The sequence below is a fragment of the Podarcis erhardii genome (assembly GCF_964252035.2).
Source record: "Podarcis erhardii genome assembly, chromosome: 6".
NCBI classification, from domain to species: domain Eukaryota; kingdom Metazoa; phylum Chordata; class Lepidosauria; order Squamata; family Lacertidae; genus Podarcis; species Podarcis erhardii.
The window spans coordinates 66,638,473-66,659,246 of NC_138510.1; the positions used below are offsets into that span (position 1 = coordinate 66,638,473).

At 39.7% G+C, this 20,774-nt stretch overlaps 2 protein-coding genes across 7 annotated transcripts in view; both read left to right on the forward strand.

The window, feature by feature from the left end:
- The first annotated feature begins 539 nt into the window (after positions 1-539).
- Positions 540-11,939, forward strand: RABGGTB (Rab geranylgeranyltransferase subunit beta). 3 transcript variants are annotated; one of them, XM_081866776.1, is made up of 10 exons: positions 1,068-1,084; positions 2,001-2,091; positions 2,953-3,060; positions 4,344-4,541; positions 5,151-5,256; positions 5,872-5,924; positions 6,753-6,863; positions 8,202-8,327; positions 9,377-9,526; positions 10,942-11,939. In XM_081866776.1, exons 2-10 carry the CDS (start codon positions 2,077-2,079, stop codon positions 11,080-11,082), a joined length of 1,008 nt encoding a protein of 335 aa, XP_081722902.1. In that variant the 5' UTR covers positions 1,068-1,084; positions 2,001-2,076; the 3' UTR covers positions 11,083-11,939. The 3 variants fall into 3 exon arrangements, with proteins under 3 accessions (XP_081722900.1, XP_081722902.1, XP_081722901.1); XM_081866774.1 differs by lacking the exons at positions 1,068-1,084; positions 2,001-2,091 and adding an exon at positions 540-626; XM_081866775.1 differs by lacking the exon at positions 1,068-1,084 and having other exon boundaries at positions 1,486-2,091.
- Positions 11,940-14,355: 2,416 nt separating this feature from the next.
- The window catches only part of MSH4 (mutS homolog 4), a 32,500-nt gene continuing 26,081 nt past the window's right edge, over positions 14,356-20,774 (forward strand). For 2 of the 4 annotated variants that reach the window (XM_081866768.1, XM_081866770.1), the window contains exons 1-2: positions 14,358-14,669; positions 16,506-16,670. In XM_081866768.1, the coding sequence (XP_081722894.1) occupies positions 14,450-14,669; positions 16,506-16,670 (385 nt within the window). In that variant the 5' untranslated portion in view covers positions 14,358-14,449. Of the gene's footprint in view, positions 14,670-16,505; positions 16,671-20,774 lie in introns of all 4 variants that reach the window. The other 2 variants (XM_081866771.1, XM_081866769.1) reach the window with 2 other exon arrangements.

The window sequence follows — 20,774 nt, forward strand, 5'->3', positions numbered from 1 at the left end:
TCTACATATTTATGCATAGGGCAAGTGTTCACAGACAGCCATGGTCCCGTCTTTAGTTCTGTCTTGCGACTTTTAATTTCCAGGGATGCCTTGTGCTGCCCCAAGGAAACACTTCCACCCCACGGCCCAGTGCAAACAGGCATCAAATTAGGAATAGTTTGGGTCATGATGGCACAATCCCCAAAGGTCAACTCCTTTCGTGTTTTTCTGATCGTGTGAATATGGGGCTTGATGGAGCCCGTGTCGTTCCTGTGGAAAGGAATTCACCCAGGACAAATGTCCCCATTCGTCTCCTTCCGCGTTCAATATCTACTGCAAAAAGCAATAAATAAATACTGAAAGCAATAAAAAGAGAAGGGGAGAAAACGCTAGTTACGGTTTCCAGCGGTGAAGAAACCTATTCAGGGGAGAGAGGCGAAAGCCTTGCCATTTTAAACGGCAAAAACTCTCCCCAAGGCTGCTAATAACGTGGGCCATAAGCAGCGCCTCATACATTTACGAACGTCACTGCAGGCATCACAAGGACAGCTATGCTGGGGGTCCTCGAGCCGGAAATGGCGTTCTCTTCCGGCCGAGGGGGCGCGTGCGCGCTGGGCGCAGGGCTGAGCCGCAGATGTGCCAACATGGTGAGTAGCGAGTCGCGTTTTCCTCCCCTCCGCTTTCACGCGAGGGCGGTTTCCTCTCTCCCTTCACCCCGCCACCCCAGTTCCGCGAGCTGTGAGAGGAAACGAGTCTGTCGTGCCCGCGTAGCGGACGTGCTGCGTCGGGTTTTCGGTAGACGGTCTGGCGTGAGGGGGGGGAGGGGGGGAGGTAGGATAATAGAGCCTGCGAAGGAATAGCTGAGTCTAGTGAAAGACGGGTTGGGCGGTGATTGGCCACTCGGTCCGCCAATCAAGCGGTTGGCCCGTCTGCGGGCTAAGAGCTGGCTAGGGACGTGCCCGCCCTTCAGAACCTGCGCGCGGCGCCCCCGAGGGAGAGTCACGTGGCTCTTTCAGAATCTCGCTCGCGGAGCCATGGAGGGTCGCATGCTGGTAGCCGTGCACGTGGCGTGGCCTCGCTTCGTCTTCTCTCTCTCCAAGCAAAGGTTTTTGTAATGGGATTACTAGGGATGGTCTCAAAGGGTTGCGGGCACTCTTCCCTTGATCGCTGGCGGTAAAGGGCTGTGCGGGTTGCAGGCACGAGGGCTGCGGGTTCGGCCGCCATAGTAAAACATCGCCTCGCCCTTTGCTTAAGAAGCGAATAACTGCACCAAGTGATGCTTTTCTTTTTTAATGTAGAATTGCTCTTTATTTTAAAGCGGCATATTACGCAGCATAAGATTGCAATGTAACCAAAGGCACGTAATTTTAAGCAACAGAATGCGGGGGGGTTATTAGTTGCTAAAAATAGGCAGCGTGAATTTTGGTAGTCTTCTTCAGTATGGCTGTGGTAGGATTTCCTGGAACTGTTAAAAATAATAAATCAAGATTGTAGTTTTAACATGTACTTTATTATTTAATGCTTATAAAGTGCCTTAACATTTTCTGAGAGACTAGATACAGTAAAAGAATGCCCTTGCCCACAAGCACATGCTCTAATAGACATGATAGAGAAGAGCATTGGGAAGAAAATGGAAAGAAAGCTTGGGGGGAAGTGGCTGATAGACGGAGCCTGGTTGACCAAAACGTTCTTCTGGGAACTGGGTATAACCTCTCAGTGGCCCTTGGTCTCCTGGATCTTGGTAGAGGCCAGAGTGCTGCCTTTCAACTCTAGTCCCAGATGACTGGTGCAGACTGGCTTTTTTCTGGTAGGCTGTTTTGCAAAGCTGTTTTGGCCTAGATGAGAGTAACATTCTTTTTTCACTGCTTTAGCAGATCCACAAGCTACTAGTCCCCAAGTATATATGAACTGCTACCACCTCCTTTCCTAAACCCACCCCACCCTGAAGCCACATTGCTTCTTTGTTCTCACATAAGTGGAATGCTTCATGGATGTGTGAAATGCTCTGTGTTGGATTCCAGAGTTCCTTAAAACAGCAATAAAGGGAATGGCATCTGAGAGGACTTTTGGAGACCCAAAACCTTATAGATTTGGTTTATGTTTATAGATCAGGTATATGTTTCAATTTTACATTGCCCATTTAATTAGCGTAAATTCTTTTTCAGTTCCTCGTTAAACTTGTAAGCTTTTTGCAATTATTTTCAAATGTTTTCAGGGTCTTACTCTTCTGTATCTTTATTTTCTTCTTTCTTTACACGCCCCTTCCATCTACTTTGTTCTTTTGGGAAAATTTGTCTTTTTAAGGTTTTGTATAGTTTGTAGTGATTTTTGATGTTGTATAAGTAAAAGTGGATGCCTTGTTCTAAAAAATATATATATTGGTTAGTACAAAGAAATACAAAGTCTGACTTGGCATATGTTTGTAGTTGCCAAATTCTCCATGTTGTGTAAGCATGGTAGAGGTGAACCTACATTGCCTATGAGTCAGCACTTTGGTATTATTGCTGGATTTCACATTTCTAATTTAAGTTGGGGAACATGTAGTCAAGAAGATGTAACACAGGGTAATCACCTGCTCCTAGAATTAGAAATTAGAATAGCCTTTCCTAAATACTCCCCATTCTTTTTTTATTCTGCCTATACTAGGCATTAATTATGAGAATTCATTTTATTTATGATGTATACAGTGCTATTTTCCTAGGAAAAGGTGCCAGAACACCACTTGGAAAATCTGTTTTAGAGGCATAAATGCTTACATAGTGTACGAAACTTTTATAGCCAGTTGCGTAGGTACAGTAGCATTTCTTTACTACAAAACCAAAGAAGCAAAATATATGAAGGATCTTGATAAATTCCTGAAGTGTATATACACATCACTTCTGCCATTTGTTTAATTCGTTTTATGTCTGACATGTTACATGCAGTCAGATTTAGGGGGAAATGTGAAAATAATTTTACCATATTATTTTTAAGGGAACGCCACAAAAAGATGTCATAATAAAAAATGATGCACCAACTTCATTATTATTAGAAAAACATGCGGACTACATAGCAGCTTATGGAACAAAGAAAGATGATTATGTGAGTACCGTAATATAAGCTTGGTAGCATTTTTAATTCTTTTATTACAGTATAGTTCATATGACTATTAATATATTGAGTAAAAGAGTAGGTTTATTTGTGACATAAAGTGCAAATGGTTTCTCTAGGTCGGTGATGTAACCTGGCATGTATTATCTGACTACAAAGTTGAAGATATACTTATTGATCTGAGACCTAAGAAACGTTTATTTAAGTTGATTATTGAATGTGAAAAAAATGTATTGCACTTGTGCTGAATCTGGCAAACTTATACATGTCTACAAAGAAGTAAACCCACCTTAGTTCAATGGGACTGACTCCTTGGTAAGTGTTTATAGGAAGGCAGCTACAGTCGATTATATATTCTGTGGTGTAGTTTGCATAAAACAGTAAATCAGAATTAAGCAAACTGGCTTACTGGGAATGAGCAAGTGTGCTTGTGCATACTGTTCAAATTGTGTCTGCCCACCACATTTTGCTTTACCATGAGGAAATGAGTGTAGGCATTGCATGCAAACCTAGCATCCATAGTTTGTTTCCCTCCAAACAGACCACAAGAACAAGATGAGAACAAACCATAGTTTACAATTTTGTGCACACCAAGCCAGTAAATATTTAGGCAGCTATTCTGAAACCTCCACTTGTTGGAATTTAAGCAAATATTAAGAGCCAAGTTCACAGTATTATTTTATAAATTGTTCTTATCTTGATATGAATCTGTTGTAATGATTGAAAGCCTCTCAAGGGAGAACCTTGTTAAATTGATCATAGTGCAACTAACCAGTGTCCTATCTGCAAACATTAGCATGAAGGGCAACTTGGTTTTAAGTGACTGGAAAAGTTTGAGCAATAAATGTGCAGTAAGTACTTCTGTGTTATGTAGCATCCATATTTCTTTTGCTGCTGCAGAGGTTGAAAGCTGTTGTATTGTGCTTTAACACAAAGCAATTTATAGCTCAAAACATTTATAAGCACTTAAAAAAAATTAGTTCTTAGAATACAGTTCAGTACACATCTCCCTTGATTTTAAAAATGGTCATTTACAAATATGAGCCATAAACAGATATAGGGAGCCTTCTCTAGCAAGGCCTTGTGCTGGATTGGTGCTAAAAGTGAGTATAAAAATAAGTGGCAATTTAAAACTCGCTGTTTAAAACTGTTTTTAAAGGGAATGAAATCAAGCAGCTTGGTGTTTGGGGGATTTCTGAAACTACTAAATGCAAAGTTACGTCAGTTTTATACTATATCACTTTAGGAACTAATCCGTTATACTTTTTTTTTAGGAATACTGTATGTCAGAATATTTACGAATGAGTGGTGTCTATTGGGGACTGACTGTGATGGATCTCATGGGGCAGCTGCATCGGATGAGCAAAGAAGAAATTCTGGCATTTATCAAATCGTGCCAGCGTGAATGTGGTGGCATAAGTGCCAGTATAGGTCATGATCCTCACCTATTATACACACTTAGTGCTGTCCAGGTAAGCTCATGAGTAATAGTATTGGTTTAGTGAATTAATTTATCTTTACTAATAGTGAACTTTCTGAGGCTATAACATTGATTATATTGTAGGAAAATTAAATAGTATCAGTGTGGGTACATCCTGTTTCAGAGATGCATCTTAATTACTTGAGGTTTCTTTTGGTGAAGCTTCATCTGTAGCTGGCTAAAAAGCAATGTTATTGCAGGCCTTTTCTACAAATACTGAAACACTTGGTTCAACTAGCTTCTTTGGAAGCTTTTGAGCTTGAAGGCCAGAAATTAGGATTGGTAGTGGGCACAGTTTGACACATTTTGTGCAATAAAAGCATGAACACGGCTGCTTGGGTCAGTGATGAGATTTAACATCTTTATCTGAATCTAAAGTTGATGTGGTTTTTAACACATAGCTCTAGAATTACTCTGAGACCTGAGAATATTTCATGAAAATAGGGGAAGAATGCATCACCGAAGGGAAAACAATGTAGCAATAAAAAGTTAATTCTTTTCATGATGTTTGCGGTGGAGTTTGAAATACGCAAATATTGGAAAACATTTGAAGTAGTTCTGGAATACACTAACATTTAATTTGATTGGTTTTGTTTTTCAGATTCTAACTCTCTATGACAGTCTCCAGGTTGTTGATGTAAATAAAATTGTTGATTATGTAAAGAACCTACAGAAAGAGGATGGATCGTTTGCTGGAGACATATGGGGTAACATTTTCTAACTTGCATTATTGGATGTCTTTTTTTCCCTTCAAAGAATGCAAAACCACATGTTTGGCTTTCCTTTTGTATCGTGCACAATCCGCGGTGTGAAAGTTCAGTTTTAGAGGGGTTGTCAATAGTATTCCCATATCCATTTTTACTGATTCAGTAGCTTCTCAGGTCTGTGATGATTTTTGGTATATATTTGATAGTAAAGTTGATGTCTGTCACCACTTTAGCTCTAGAATTACTCTGAGATCTGAGAATAATATTGTTACATCTTTAATGCTTTTAAGATCCCATGATTTTCAGCTTATTATTTTATCTACAAGCAGATCAAGCTAGTACTTTACTAGTACTAGTGATTAAGAAAGTGCTGATATGCTTATTGAAAGGTTTTACAATGAAAATAATTTGGGGAGGTTACTCCATATCACTACAGAATCGTTTCTGTGATGCTGCATAACAAATACTTAATGAACAAATACTTTGGGGGAATTAGAAAATAGGAACAAGGGAATAATTCCATTTAAAATGTTTTGTTTTGTTTTTCATCTGTTTGTTTATTGAATTGCTTAAATGCTTTGTCAAGATGAAAACTTAGTTTATTTCTTCCTGCAGGAGAAATAGACACGCGGTTTTCCTTCTGTGCTGTTGCAACGTTGGCTCTCTTGGTGAGTCCTTTCATCAGTGGCAGTCGTGATTTTGAAATACATGTTTAAATTAGAGTGGGCAAAGAAGACTTTCAAATAAACTGTATTTCTTTTAGGAGGTAAGACGTTCCCCAGCATATCACAAGCAAGCTAGCAACTTGAAATACTTCCAGAGTTGCAAACGGCAGCAAGTACTCATGACATGTTAGTTGTTCTGTACTGACCAAGTCAGTATGGTTACATTGGAGAGGAGGTTAGAAGAGCATTATGTGGAAAGGCAAAAGCAAAGTATTTTAATGAATAAATGGTACAGCATCACATTTTGGTATTTTCTATCCCCAAAACCCTAGTATACAAGGTCTTCAGAGTGCGGTATTCTGTGGTCCTCCTTATTTTGCTCATCTAAAGTGTACTTAGGATAGCATTGTTCCAGCTTTTGTGTGCTGTGGTTCATACATGAGAGACAGTTTTTTTGTAAAAAGAAGAATTTGGTAAATAACAGTACTGTGCTATAGAAATATATTACATGATCTTTGTCATATTTGTTTCCTTTGTCATATGTTGTGAAAGGAAGCTTCTCCCCGCCCCCCAGTGGTAAGGAGCTGTAGGCAGGGATAAGTTTGGGATACTTGCTTGTCTAGTGACCCGTAGAGAACAAATGAATCTCAGGTTCATCTGCCAATTTTCTAAGAAACGTCCCCCCCCCCCATGCCATTCAAGTGAAAATTGCAGACATTAATGACTTTCACACAGAAGTATATTACAGGGATAGCACTAGTATGTTTAGAGTTGAATATCCTTGGTATTAAAATGGAGGAAACGTATTACAGGGATTTTACTGCCTTTCAGGGGAAACTGGATGCAATTGATGTGGACAAAGCAGTAGAATTTGTGTTGTCCTGTATGAACTTTGATGGAGGATTTGGTTGTAGACCAGGATCTGAATCTCATGCAGGGCAGGTAAGTAGTTCTGCTTCTTAAATAAACCTTGCAAGGGATTATTGATGCCTGTTGACACCAATTAACATACTAACCTATTTCTGTTCAGTTTAGTTATTTTAACTCAAGTATGTTATCAGCTTCACAAACTTCAGATATGCAAACCTTTAAGATGTCCTAAATCCTGTATAATTTAATGCAACAGGGAACTTTTTTCCCCAAATATGCCTAGAAGTAGGACAATTTGCAAATGTTGCACTTCATGGGATGGAGGAAGGAAGGGTGTGATTTGTAGAGATGTCTATCCTGGTTCCGGTGGTGCTAAATATTTCCATTATTTATTTGGATGGAGGCTAGGAACTGGAGTCTGAAATAGGAAAACTGAACTCAGTTAGGTGTCCAGTATTAAAATAGAGCAGCTTATGTATTTTTATATTCACCTGTGAAAACAAAAGTAACTGTATTAAAACTAAAGTATTAAGCTGGAGGAGGAACTCTAATTAGGATCTTACCTGCTTTATCTTTGGAGGTCCCACCATGGCATCTGATTGGCAAGTAAGACGCCTCTATACATAAGGTGGTGTGCCTAGAACCTCAGAGTAACCCATCCTTCCATGTTCAAAACTAACAGCACAGAACCACCTGTTGGTGCTGCAGTGGTGTTTGTCCCCTCATGCTAAATTCTGTATTCATAGGTATGGGCATCAAACACTAAACATATATTGGTGTTAAAAGGGTGAGCCTCAGTTCTTTCATTTTCCCACTCTTCTGGCACTGCCACAAGTCGGGTGGATGTTTGGAAGCATTCACTTCCATTTACTGCAGCTTTTTGTGACATTCAAATCTAAACAAATTGTTCTAAAATCTAAACAAACTTTAGTCTGTTTGAAATTGGTTTATGAACCTAGCTTGTTTTCACCAACTTCAGTTATATTAAGCACAGTTGTTGTTTTTCTAACGTAATGCTAAACCGCTTAACCTAAAAGATGCAGAAGCTTCTGATCTCCAAGTGGCCATTCCAAAGAACAGGGGGTGAAGGACAGAGTGCTTGAGCTCAAAACTAGTTGTGGATTGTCCTTATCGAACTAAGCCATGGTTTAAAGTTGCATGCAGACTGGTCCATTATCTTGCTGAATGCTACACATTTCTAGATGTGTCTCAAATGAGGAGTTATGTAAGTTAAATCAGCCTCTAAAAATAATAATTTTGATTTAAAATTTTATTAATGAAAGATGCTGACTAATTTCTTAAGTAAACATTTTTGCACAATTGGTTGGGATTCTGCATTGTAATCTTCCTTTGTTTCACCTGAGTAGCTATATTTTTAAATAGACATGAACTTTATATCTGTAATTTTAGATCTATTGTTGCACAGGATTCCTAGCCATAACTGGCCAGTTACACCAAATAAACGCTGACCTGCTAGGCTGGTGGCTTTGTGAACGCCAGTTGCCATCTGGTGGTCTTAATGGAAGGCCAGAGAAGGTATTAAGTTACATTTTATATTTTATATACTGTATAGATGGAGGGGCCTGTGGTGGGGGAGTAGAACTAGTAGTCCATAAGTAGATTTCCTAAAGAGTGATTTTGGTAAATATATTATGACTATTTTAACTTTGATCATAGTCTGTAGAATTGGATTCCTCTTTCATAATCTTCTTAATATGCACAGTTAAAAAAAGGTACAACAATTAAGCAAAAGTTAGCTTGCAGCAAGTAAATACACTGAAAGACAGTTAATGTGTCTATTATATTCGGGATCAGGTTTGGCAAACTTGGTGCTTCACGCACATAAACAATTCTGTCACAGCACTAAAATGAAAAGTCTTTGGAGCTATGGGCCCCACTGTATTGATGGGTTATGAATAAGAACCTTAGTCTTTCTCACTTCTAGCAATTTACTGTTTGATGCAAACTTATGGAGGCAAGCCACTCAGAAAGTCCTTGTTTGCATCACTGCTTTAGGCAAGCATTGTGAAATTTTCTAGTTCTAGTGGAAAATAGGATGTCAAAGTATTTCACATTTGAGTGTGTGTGTGTGTGTGTGTGTGTGTGTGTATATATATATATATCTTTAGTCCATTATCTTAGTCTATTTAATTAAGAACTATTTAATTTAGCCCATTGTATCTTAGGACGGTTTAAATTTAGCTGTGCACATGTTCAGCGGAAGGATAGAATCAAAAAGAAAACTGGGTGTAATTCTACTGAAACGGAATAGACTTCCTGAAAGATACGATGTGGGTTTTATCCCACTAAGTCACACTCGAGAGTAGATTCATCAATATGTTTAGCATTTGCATATTACAACATTTGTCTTAATACTTTAAAATTGTAAACCACTATGGCTGTCTTGGAAGAAAGGTGGTATACAAATGCAGTAAATAAAGTTAAATATATTAATTTCAATCTGTCTACACAACAACCCTTTGTGTCTTTATGTGGTTGTTTCTCACTACATTCAAAAGTTAACCCGATTCTGAGATTATAATTGCAATTGACCTAACCTATATTGCCATTATTATATTTGCTAGTTACCTGATGTATGCTATTCATGGTGGGTATTGGCATCCCTGAAGATTATTGGCAGGTTGCACTGGATTGACCGAGAGAAATTGCGCAGTTTTATCTTGGCTTGCCAGGATGAGGAGACCGGAGGATTTGCTGACAGGCCAGGAGATATGGCAAGTTACTGATCTTCAATACTTTTTATTTAACTAAACCAGGGTTTGCCAACATTTTTCAGCTGGTGGGCAGAACTTGAATTTTTGAGGGAGTGCTGGGGGGGGTACCACCCCCTTTTGTCACCTCTGAGTTGCGCTCTCTCACACAGACGCACAGCAAAGGGGTGTGTGCATGTGTACTTTGATTCTACTGAATCAGAAGATCAATTTGATAAGCAATCTTAAGCCTTGAAAAGCACATACACTTGGAAGAAAAAGTAGAAGAGAGTATCACTCTCCTAACTTCATCTTGATGTACTTTTCAAGGAATAATGTGGGGAGGGGGAGGCAGAACTTGGATGTTTTGTGGGTATCAAGGAAAGGACTCAGAGGCACTATTAAACTACAGTACTACCTTGGTTTTAAAACAGAATGCGTTCTGGAAGTCCGTTCAACTTCTGAAATGTTTGGAATCCAAGGCGTGGCTCCCGATTGCGCAGGTGCGCCGGAAGCCATAGCGGAAGCTGCATCAGATGTTCAGCTTCCAAAAGAACGTTCGAAAACCGGAATGCTCACTTCCAGGTTTCGATCGTTCGGGAGGCAAAACATACGAATACCAAGGCGTACGACAACCAAGGTACAGGTGTCATGATGTATGTTTGACAATTCTAAACTAATAACGCAAAATTTGAGGATCTTTAAAAGGAGCCATACTCTACAAAAACAGAAGTAGTGGTTCTGGATCACTCAAGAAGATAAGGCAGCTGATATAATTTCATATCAGAAGTTGAGCTGATTTAGGCCCAGGCCCAGGTGATATTTAATAGATAACTGCTTTGGGAGGGGGAGGGGGGGAATGTTCTGTATAGGATATAGCTAATCTAATATATTCAAAATACTGGGCCTGTAAGTTGAGATCCAAAAGGCTTCATGCACTGAACATGGATACTTTTTAGCTCCTCCCTCTGTCACTGTCAGTCTCTTGGAGCTCTATAATCATCTCAGCTAAAGGCCACAGGATCCTCTGGAATGAAACCCTGTACAAGGGTTGTCACTAGAAGGTGTTACATTCTTGAATATGCATGGACATCTTGCTACAGAGGAAGTGCTTTCCCTGTCTCTTCTGCCATAGAGCCTTTTAGGCGGTTCTTGATAAGCATGTGTCAATTAAAGGAAGCAACAGAGCTATTGGAATTTTTGGCTGGCTTCTAGGCTATTGCAATCTGGGTATCAGTTGCCTATAAATTCAAACAGTTAACTTTAATCTCACAGTTTAATCGGAATTTGAGAGACGTCAGACAATAAAATATCTTATTGCAGCTTTCTGCCTTATTTAAATCTTCAAATCTATTAATGCACACCGACTAACCTTTTGAAAGTGCGAAACCATGTAAAAACCTCCTTGTGTATTTAATATGCACCTTGGTATGTTGTAGGTGGATCCATTTCATACCTTGTTTGGAATTGCTGGACTATCATTACTGGGAGAAGAACAAATTAAGCCTGTGAATCCTGTGTTTTGTATGCCTGAAGAGGTTCTTCAAAGAATAAATGTACAGCCAGAACTTGTAAGCTAGGTTTTAATGTGCACAATTTTGCCATACTCAGCTGCTTTGAATTTTCTGTCAAAAGACATTTCTAAATGTGTTTACATGATAAATTACCACTTTACTGTAAGCACTGTCATTTTGTATCTGGATTGTATCCAAAGTAAATAAACTGAGTGTTACATGTGCTTGAGGTTCTCAATAACAGATGTAGACATATGTTTAAATGTATTTAAATATGTTTGCCTCCGGGCTCCATTCCAGTCATGCTACTTTGAAATATACTGTACTAGACACAATAGAAGAATACTTGAATTGTGTGACTTGATATTTATGACACAATCATTCACTCATCTTGGTGACAGCATGTACTGGACAGTGAATTGTCCTAAGCACTGTTTCTATCGAAAGAAATTGACTTGCTAATGCCAGTGACACTTTATGCACTTGAGTTCCTGTTTAGGATCTGACTGCTACACTTTTTTATCCAATTTCAATCACATGTTCTAGTTTTACATAACTAGAAATTTTATGGTACTTGGACAACTGCTTTCTACTAGTGACATTCAGTGAAGATTAATTACCATTAACTTGTTCTGAACTAATGGCCTTGCTGAATTTTAGAATTTGTTCCTTTGCTCTAATGTATTTATTGTAACTGTGGCTTGAAGCCCAGTTTCAGTAGCACTTCAAATGGTTGTATATAGTCAAGAATAAAGCTATAGAAGAATATTACTTTCTGCAGAATGAATTATCTGCTTCCACTGGAACTCTAGAAGTGCTTCCATTTCACATTTGTCACAATTGTGCATTTGTAACTTGGCTGAAATCTTCTGAGTATGAAATGGGATTCTGCTTCAAATAAATTAAAGCTAATTATGAAGTAACTACTTGAAGTACTAATGGTCCATTGGAGACAATGTTGTTTGTACTTTCCTTGTTGACAAGCCATTTTGTGAAAAATTGGTTTCCGACTGGTTACGACATTTGGGGCTTTCTGTTTAAGAAAAAGTAAGCAAGGGAGGCCATTGATTGAAGTGTTCAGAATTATGCATTTTGTGGAGAAAGTGTACAAGAGAGATGGTTGTCTCCCTTTCTAGCAGTAGTAACTTGAGGAAGGACACAATAATTTCACACATTACATAGTTAAATTGTTGAAAATCGCTCCCACAAGATGTAGTGATGCCTGCTACCTTGGATAGCTTTAAAAGAGGATTAGACCAATTAATGGGCGGGGTAAGGCAATGTTCCTCTTCCACAGTCTGAGGCAGTATGCCTTTGAATAGAGTTGCTGTGGATTACAGGTGAGGAAAGTTCTAGTGCTTTCAGGTCTGCTTGTGGGCTAAGAGGCACCTGCCCACCACGAGAGCAATGCTAGATTAGATGGACCTTTGGCTTTTATCCACTTGGCTCTTAATTGAACATTATGGTTGCATCCTTGGAACTGCTTCCGAATGGTGCAATCAGAACTGGAAATAGGGCAGGTTGTATCCAGCAAAGTTGATCTATTAGCACAAGGAATTATGCCTCTCCAATGAGGCTTCCTTTCCCTGTGCACTCTCAAATCATCCTCTTAGGATATCTCTCCTCTCACTTGCAGGCCCTCCGAAATCTCCAGAGAAGATGTAGGGTTGAGCAGGATGAGAGAAAAGTCTCATCACACAAGGGGACATTAACACCTGTTACATTGGCTGCATCATCAATATTTTAGATTTGAAGTGAAAGCCAGACATTTTGGTACTAATTACAGATAAAGGACAGAGGTGCTAAAAATCTCTACATGTGTTGGAGAAATGAGAACCCCTTTGAGACATAATGTATCTTGAAGGGGGGAAAAGAAAAGAAATGTTAACCTGCCGTGAGGGGAGAAAGGCCAGTGCTTGTGACCGAAATAACTAACCACTATCTCTAATGCATATATACCATCCCTACTGCAGTATACAGTTTTTTTCTCTGTTCATCACAGCTTTTCTTTGGCTGGTTTGATAGAACTTTTGCTTGAATTTGGCTGTGAGTAAAACCTCAGTGCCTAGGACTTGCTGATCGTAGGGTCGGCGGTTCGAATCCCCGTGGCGGCGTGAGCTCCCATCGTTCAGTCCCAGCTCCTGCCAACCTAGCAGTTCGAAAGTACCCCTAAGTACAAGTAGATAAATAGGGACCGCTTTATAGCAGGAAGGTAAACGGCGTTTCCGTGTGCGGCGCTGGCGCTGGCTCGCCCGCTGCAGCTCCGTCACGCTGGCCACGTGACCCGGAAGTGTCTTCGGACAGTGCCGGCTCCCGGCCTCTTGAGCGAGATGAGCGCGCAACCCTAGAGTCTGTCACGACTGGCCTTCGGGCAGGGGTACCTTTACCTTTATGCTAACGTTCTTCATAAATTCAAGCCCCTATTCTCATCCCCCTGCCTTTCTAACAGCGTCAGATTAGTATAAGGCTGCAATCAAATCCTGTAGTGTAAATTGGGTTTAAAGTGTATTCTGCTTGGTGAAACTTCAGGAAGTTCATGGAAGGGAAATTTCCTGGTCCTTTCCCTACAGCCACTTGAGCCCCCCACCCCCAAATCTGGAAGATAAAACGATTTGTAGTGGGGCTGTTAGAAAAGGAGCCAGCCTAGGAAACCTGCACAAACTTCTGTTTTCAGTTTTCCCTAGCCACATTCTGCAGATAGACATAAAGAAATTCCTCACAAGTTTTTTTTTCGGGGGGGGGGGGGCTGCAGATAGGACAAGGGAATGGAAAATTACTTTGTGGGCCATTCCCTAAGTTGAGGACAGCCGACGTGCTGCCTTCCAAATGTTGGGCTACAATTTCCACCATTTTTTACTACTAGGATGCATGCGTTGCCCTGTACCCTTCAGAACATAACGAGTTTTCTTCATACATAAAGGGAAGGCCGCATGCTGTTAGGCCTATGAGGCAGGAAGAAATGACAGTCGGTCAAAGGGAGAAGCAGGCGCTGCCGCACTTAACGAACCTCTGGCCGGCACTAAGGCAAAGCCATTGGGGCCACCCGCCCTCCCTGTGCTCCGCTGAAACCTCGATAGGGATGGACCGTACCACCTTAAACCTGCACGCGGGGTGGAGGGGAATCACATTATTTTGCAATGCTCTCCATGTGGAGAGTGTTCGGGAAGTCCCTTTAAAGAAGGAAATCAGAGTTGCTTGGATGTAGGTGAGGTGTACTCGGGTGTCTTTACTGCCGTTGACAGTAACAAAAACTACCAACCTTCCCCTCCCCTCCCTCTGCTGGCTGAAATGGATCGGCCCGTTCAACCGTTTTTCCCGCCGTGCGGATTCCTGGCTCTATGCGAGCCGAGGGGTGGGGGAAATGAACCTGCGGAGGCTTCAAGGCCGCTTCTTCTGGCTTCAGGGTTGGGGGGACATTTGAACAAGCCTCCGGATGGAGGAGGTTTCGGCAGCCTCCACCTCCTTCTCGGCTCCCTCCTCTTCTTCGCCTTGCGCGGAGCGGCGGCCCCGTGGCCTGCTCGGGTCGGAGCAGGCGCCTGCTGGCCGCGGCGGCGACCCTCCGTCTTCCTCGGACGAGCAGCCCCTTCGCCCTGAGAGAGACCGAGGCTCCCGCAGCGGCTTCATGGCGCCCTTCCTCTCAAGGGGGCTGGAAGGTGGGAGAGGCAGCTTCTCTCCTCTGGGTTAAAACAGACACACAGTCAGCTTGAGTTCTGAGGGTTCAAAGGCAAAATAACAACTGGTTGTGTTGATAAGCAACCTAAGGACGTGCTCAGCTATGCCTCTCCTTTCCCAAAACCACCTCAGTTGCAGCGCTTTAAATTGGTTAAGTGCTGCACAATTCCAGATTTCGTCAATCTTCTTCTGGCTCTTCCAGAAGACCCCATATTCTGGGTTTATTCTTCCAAGTTTTAATTTTGTGCGTGTGCCTAATGAACGGTGGCACCGGGTCTTTATTCACATAGCTAGAAAAGGTGTTTTCCTTAGTAAAAAGAAAGAAAGTGTGTTTTGCTTTCCCTCTTTTCCCTAAGATGGGAATATAAGATTTTTGTATTTGAAACAAAGCACTTTCTCTGTTTTCTCCCTACTGCCTTTCATTAACAATGGTCGCACATGAATCCAGACAATTCAGAAGAAGCTGAAAGGCATGTGAAAACTTGCAAGTGAAAACTCCCCACATCTTTCAAAAATGCGTAAGATCAAACTGGGGTAGTAAATAATTATTTGAACATTTACAAATCCACTTCTCTGCACCTAAATACTCAATTCCACTATGGCTGCAATTGTACGCACTAGGTTGTTTCCAATGTTCTATTCAGAGAAAACCCTTTGAAATTAAGTAGGTAAGCACAACTTTTTTTTATCTGGGCCAGACCTTAAGAATAAAAATTTGCTTGCACCACACTGAATTTTTTTTATTTTAAAGAAAAAATCTCAAAGCAGTTTGCAACACATTGAAACATTAAATAAAACAATCCACAATAAAACAAATTCAAGCATCAAGGAAAATATATTGGATCCTTCTCTAAGTGGCATTTTGCTTCCCTCATGTTTGTTTTCCTATTTAATTTATACAGCTGCTCCATAGCAGAAGTACTCTAGGAAACCAGTGTGGTATAGTGGTTAGAGTGTCGGACTAGGACCTGGGAGATAAGGGTTCAAAAATCCCACTCTGTCATGAATATACATGTATAGGATTGCATTGTAAATCATAGTATTTACCCACTCAAGCCAATAAAAAACCCCCAATCCAAAATAAATTCCCATCCAAAATGATTTATTAATTAAGCCCATTTAAATACAGTTCAAGATCCAGTATATATAAACAGTATAAAAGTCCAGAAATGAACTAACTCAGGATTAGGTGATTAGAAAATGCGGTAGAGGGAAAGGTACAATTATATATAACAGATAGAGGGAGAAGCACAATTATATATAATAAATATATAACAGGTACTGTTTTTTTCTTTTGCTTGTGCAGAAAATGATTAATTTTTGTTAAAATGGGAACTGGTTACCGTATTTTTTGCTCTATAAGACGCACCAGACCACAAGACGCACCTAGTTTTTGGAGGAGGAAAACAAGAAAAAAAATATTCTGAATCTCAGAAGCCAGAACAGAAAGAGGGATCGCTGCGCAGTGAAAGCAGCATTCCCTCTTGCTGTTCTGGCTTCTGGGATAGCTGCGCAGCCTGCATTCGCTCCATAAGACGCACACACATTTCCCCATGCTTTTTAGGAGGGAAAAAGTGAGTCTTATAGAGCAAAAAATACGGTATCTTGATTTTCCAAATATGTTTAGAACATCCTAAAATTATTTGTTAGGGTGATCATTTCTGTTACAGGTCTCAGAGTAATTTTACATTGAATTTAACAGGATCAAGATTGTTCTTACAAGGTACTGTTGCAACTATCTCTGTGGGAAGCAAACATTGCAATCACTAATTCTAAATTTCTCTTTAAGAGCAATTCTTTTTTATTATTATTATTAGAGTCATACTTTGGAGACAAGAGTTCCTATGCAGAAAACATTAGCACAGTGAATTTGACAAGCTCTTCTTCAACCCGAGCTCTACATATTTCTCGAGTACGAAAAACACCTCTCTCATCTAGTAGAACAGGGTGCAGAAACGGGACTCCTTTTATGGGATATTCAGGTGAAGTTTACCTACTGTAATTTGTACATCTTAATATTTACACAGATGGGTTGTAAATACGGAAAATATAGTTGAGGCAACACTACATGAATGGACTTCTTTTCTGTCCCCCACAACCTCCCCAAATTCACTTTGAAGATGGTCCCCAGCCCCAGGATAAAATTTTGGGGCTGCAGGGGGCAAGAGAAGAAAGGAAAGTCCCATTGCCTCAGTGGAAATCATTTCCGCTGGTGGGTGGCCACCACTGGGCTCAATATTTGGTTTGATCATTTGTTACCCTAACACTCATGGTTGTGCAAAAGAGATTTTCTTGAAGAATTTTCACAAATTCTGCTGTAAAGCATCAAAATGTAACTGTATCTTCAAGATGAGGTTAGGTTAGAAGATGTCTTGTGTTTCCATGATCAATATATCACAAAATAAATTGTCACATTTCTATGTAACAAAAAGTCAATGTTGTGCACTGGATAGAATGTTGAGGCAGCAGCACTTTCAGGGTCTTCTGCCAAATGGCTCAAGGCTTCAGTTGTTACCTTCAGGGGACAGAAAGAGTGCAGCAATGCAGCAGCTCCCACAATGAGAAGTTAACTTTAGAAAAAAACCCGAGAGATCAAGATCAACTATCAGTTTCATGGTTTTCCTTCTTTATACCTGTACCTCATGAATTTAGAAAATGCAAATGTCAGACTTGTAGAAGAACATAAGAATTGCATTGATGGATCAGATTAAGATCTATTTAGTCCAGATACCGTAAATTGTGATCAGACCCAAAACCTTTGAGAAGCTCACAGGCAAGGCATAATGGTGATGACCTCCCCCTGCTTTATGTCTCCAGCATCCAATACTCAAATTTTACTGCCTCAGAACATGGTGCTTCCATTTAACTTTCATTACCTCTCTTTCTGAAGTTGAGAGGTGTCAGTCTTTATGTAACAAAAACAGCACCTTCCACATACCAGAAGGAGGTATCGCCAAGCTTATGAGAAGTGCTACATACAAAACACTTTTAATTGTTGCAGGTTCCATTTCTCTTAAATAATACCTGTTGAGAAACTCTTCCTCCACTGATTTCTCCAAGCCTTTTCAAAGCCATATAGTTGAGGGCCATCACCACATACCATGCTAGGCAATTCTGCAAATTTCTTACTTATTGTTGTGTAATGTATCTTGTGAACCTACTGCCAGTCTATTTCACCTAACATCTCCAAATTCTATTTTTATGAAAGTGAAAAATAAGGTGGCCAAGTTTGCTGATAACACCAAATCATTACGGGTAGTAAAAACAAAAAGGGGTTGTGAGGAGCTCCAAAAGGATCTCTCTAAATTGGGTGACTGGGCATTAAAATAGGAAATACAGTTCAATGTAAACAAGTGTAAAGTGATGCATATTCAGACAAAAATAATCTAATTTTGCATATTCAGTACCAGTGCACACTTGAAATACTTCATACAGTTCTGGTTGCCACATCTCAAAAGAATATTGTAGAGAAGGAAAAGATACACAAGACAGCCATAATGATCAGGAATCTATATCTACACCCCCCCCCATGAAAAAATATTACTTCTTTCAGGCTTCTTAATTTTTTTAAAAAGCGGGTAAGGGGAGTCATAGTGTGGAGACAGTTGACAGAGTGCAGTGTTTCTCTCATGATAACAGAACTAGGGGTCATTGAGTAAAGCTGAACGGCTGGAGATTCGAGACACACAGAAACAAGTATTTCTTCATATATTACATTATTTAATTCACTAATACAAAATGTAGTGATGACCACCAACTTGGAAAGCTTTCAGAGATGGTTAGACAATTTCATGGAGGTTAAGTCTATGCTCTAACTCCACTATAAGAGGCAGTATGCGTGTGAATACCAGTTGCTAGGAATCAAAAGCGGGGCTAACATGGTTGCACTCAGGTCCTGTTTGTGGGTTTTTCATAGTTACTGTCAGTTATCTGAATACCTGTAGCTAGAGATCATATGCGGGAGGTAGCTATTCTGCTCATGACCTGTTTGTGGGCTTCTCTAGACATCTGTGAGAAGAGAATGCTGTACTAGATAGACATTTGATCTGATCCAGTAGAGCTCTTCTTATGTTCAAATTTCTCTTTATGCAGTCTTTTCATCCACCCAGATCATCAATCAAGTAAACACCTGCTCATCTTCAGCAAAGCCACAGCACCTGTATTCCTACCCTTTTCACCTTGGATCCCTTTCTACCCTTTCCCCAATTTTGTAGACCACTGTCATATCCTCTCATAATTATTTTTTCTGGACTAAATTAAAATCTCAAACTCTAAAAAAAAATTCCCACAGGAAAGGTCATTTTGGCCTTTATCGTTTCATTTTACATTTTTTGTGTCTTTTCAGCTCCATGATAAGATTTTTTAGATGGCCCCACCAGCAGAGTCTACAGTATTCTAGATGTTGCCCTGTGCAAAAATAGATACTATTAAATAGTTTACTGGTGCTATGAAGACTTTACAGATTTCTGTTAAAAAGTCATTTCCCCCCAAAGTGATATTCCTGCATGTTCTGGTTTCTTAAGTTATAATCAAACAGTTTTGAGGCAGATATTTAGCATCTCAGGGAAATCTTACAAGTATTAAGACCAAAATTGTTGAAAAATTATGTGGCATTTCATTCTGTTATATTCTTGCATCCACCATTGGCAAAAAATTAAGTGGACAGTAGAGGGCAGTGTAAAATTATATTAGAATGTTTTTGGAAAGTTACAGCTAGCAAACCTGACTATGGTTATAGTAGTTAACAACCACAAAGAAGAATTACTATTTAACATTATATATTTTGTTAGGCTAAGCTATTCTAATGAAATATAATTATTCAATTATTGGGAGTGGGAAAGCAAGCAGTTTTGAATGCCTTCTCCATTGTATAGTATGCAAAAAGATAAATAAGAGGAGAGTTGACATTGATGAAGATGTTGACTGCCAGTATAGTGAGCATGATTCTGAAATGGAAAAAAAGATTGATGATGATATTACTTTCCATATTAACATTTGATTAAAAAGACTGATGAGTTCTCTAGTGTTGTAATCACCAACAGAACGTGTTTTTAAACAAAAGAAGCAAACATATACTGATGCTTTGACTGGTGATTTACCATTAACATACTTGTAGTTTGTGCTGTTGTAAGCATTATCTGCTGTATGACTGAACATGATGTGACAACTATCATTTAGGACATGTGAACCACATTGCATATAATTTCTTAATGTCAGTTTCTGGCCCTTAAGGTATTTTGTAATAAAAATAATTACCTAGACAATTCTTGGGATATTTTTGAAAATATAATTACATTAGAAACAACGTTATTTTATTCATCATCTAAATGTTTTGTTAACTGATAGTTCCATTTTTCTTACTGTCACACTAGCATTTAAATGTCATTTTGTATTGGAGAATAGCATTAGAGGATTGCTCGAAATGCCACTTAATGGTCTGTCACTGATATGCAGTACCTAGTTTTTGCCTTTGCTTAGCAAAACTATGCCAGGAAGGGAGGAATGTTCACTTATTACAAATAAAAACTGCTCTTGGATTGCAGCTTGGTGTGTGACTGGGCCTCTGGTATTGCATTTGACATCTACAAATCTTAGTGTAGTGGCTCATACCATTCACCTGTTAGTAAAATTAGTTAGTATAGCACTTTGACAATAAGGTCACAAAAAGTATTAAGTTATTCAGATTTCCCTCAACACCATTCACAAATAGTGGAAATTGTTTTGAGAAACAGCATCAGAACAATATAAAAAATTAGTGACTTTTTTGCAAATAAATGGTCAGCTGTTTCATCTCACAAACAGCATTCTGCTAAACATGGGTCCAATTAAAGGGAGAAGCTGTGCAAACATACCTCTTCATGCATGTGGGAATGATTGGATCCTGTCCATTGTAGTGGACAGGATGCAACAGCCCTCATATTTCAAAACTCCACATTCGCACTGACCTGTCTTCGGGCTTCTGTTTTCTCTTTTAAAACACACATAAACAGTTCTTACTATAAAATAAACCAGAAAATGTTGGCATTATTTAATAGGCACTGGGATCTAATAGAAAGGTTGGCATTGGTTTATGGAAGTAATGCAGA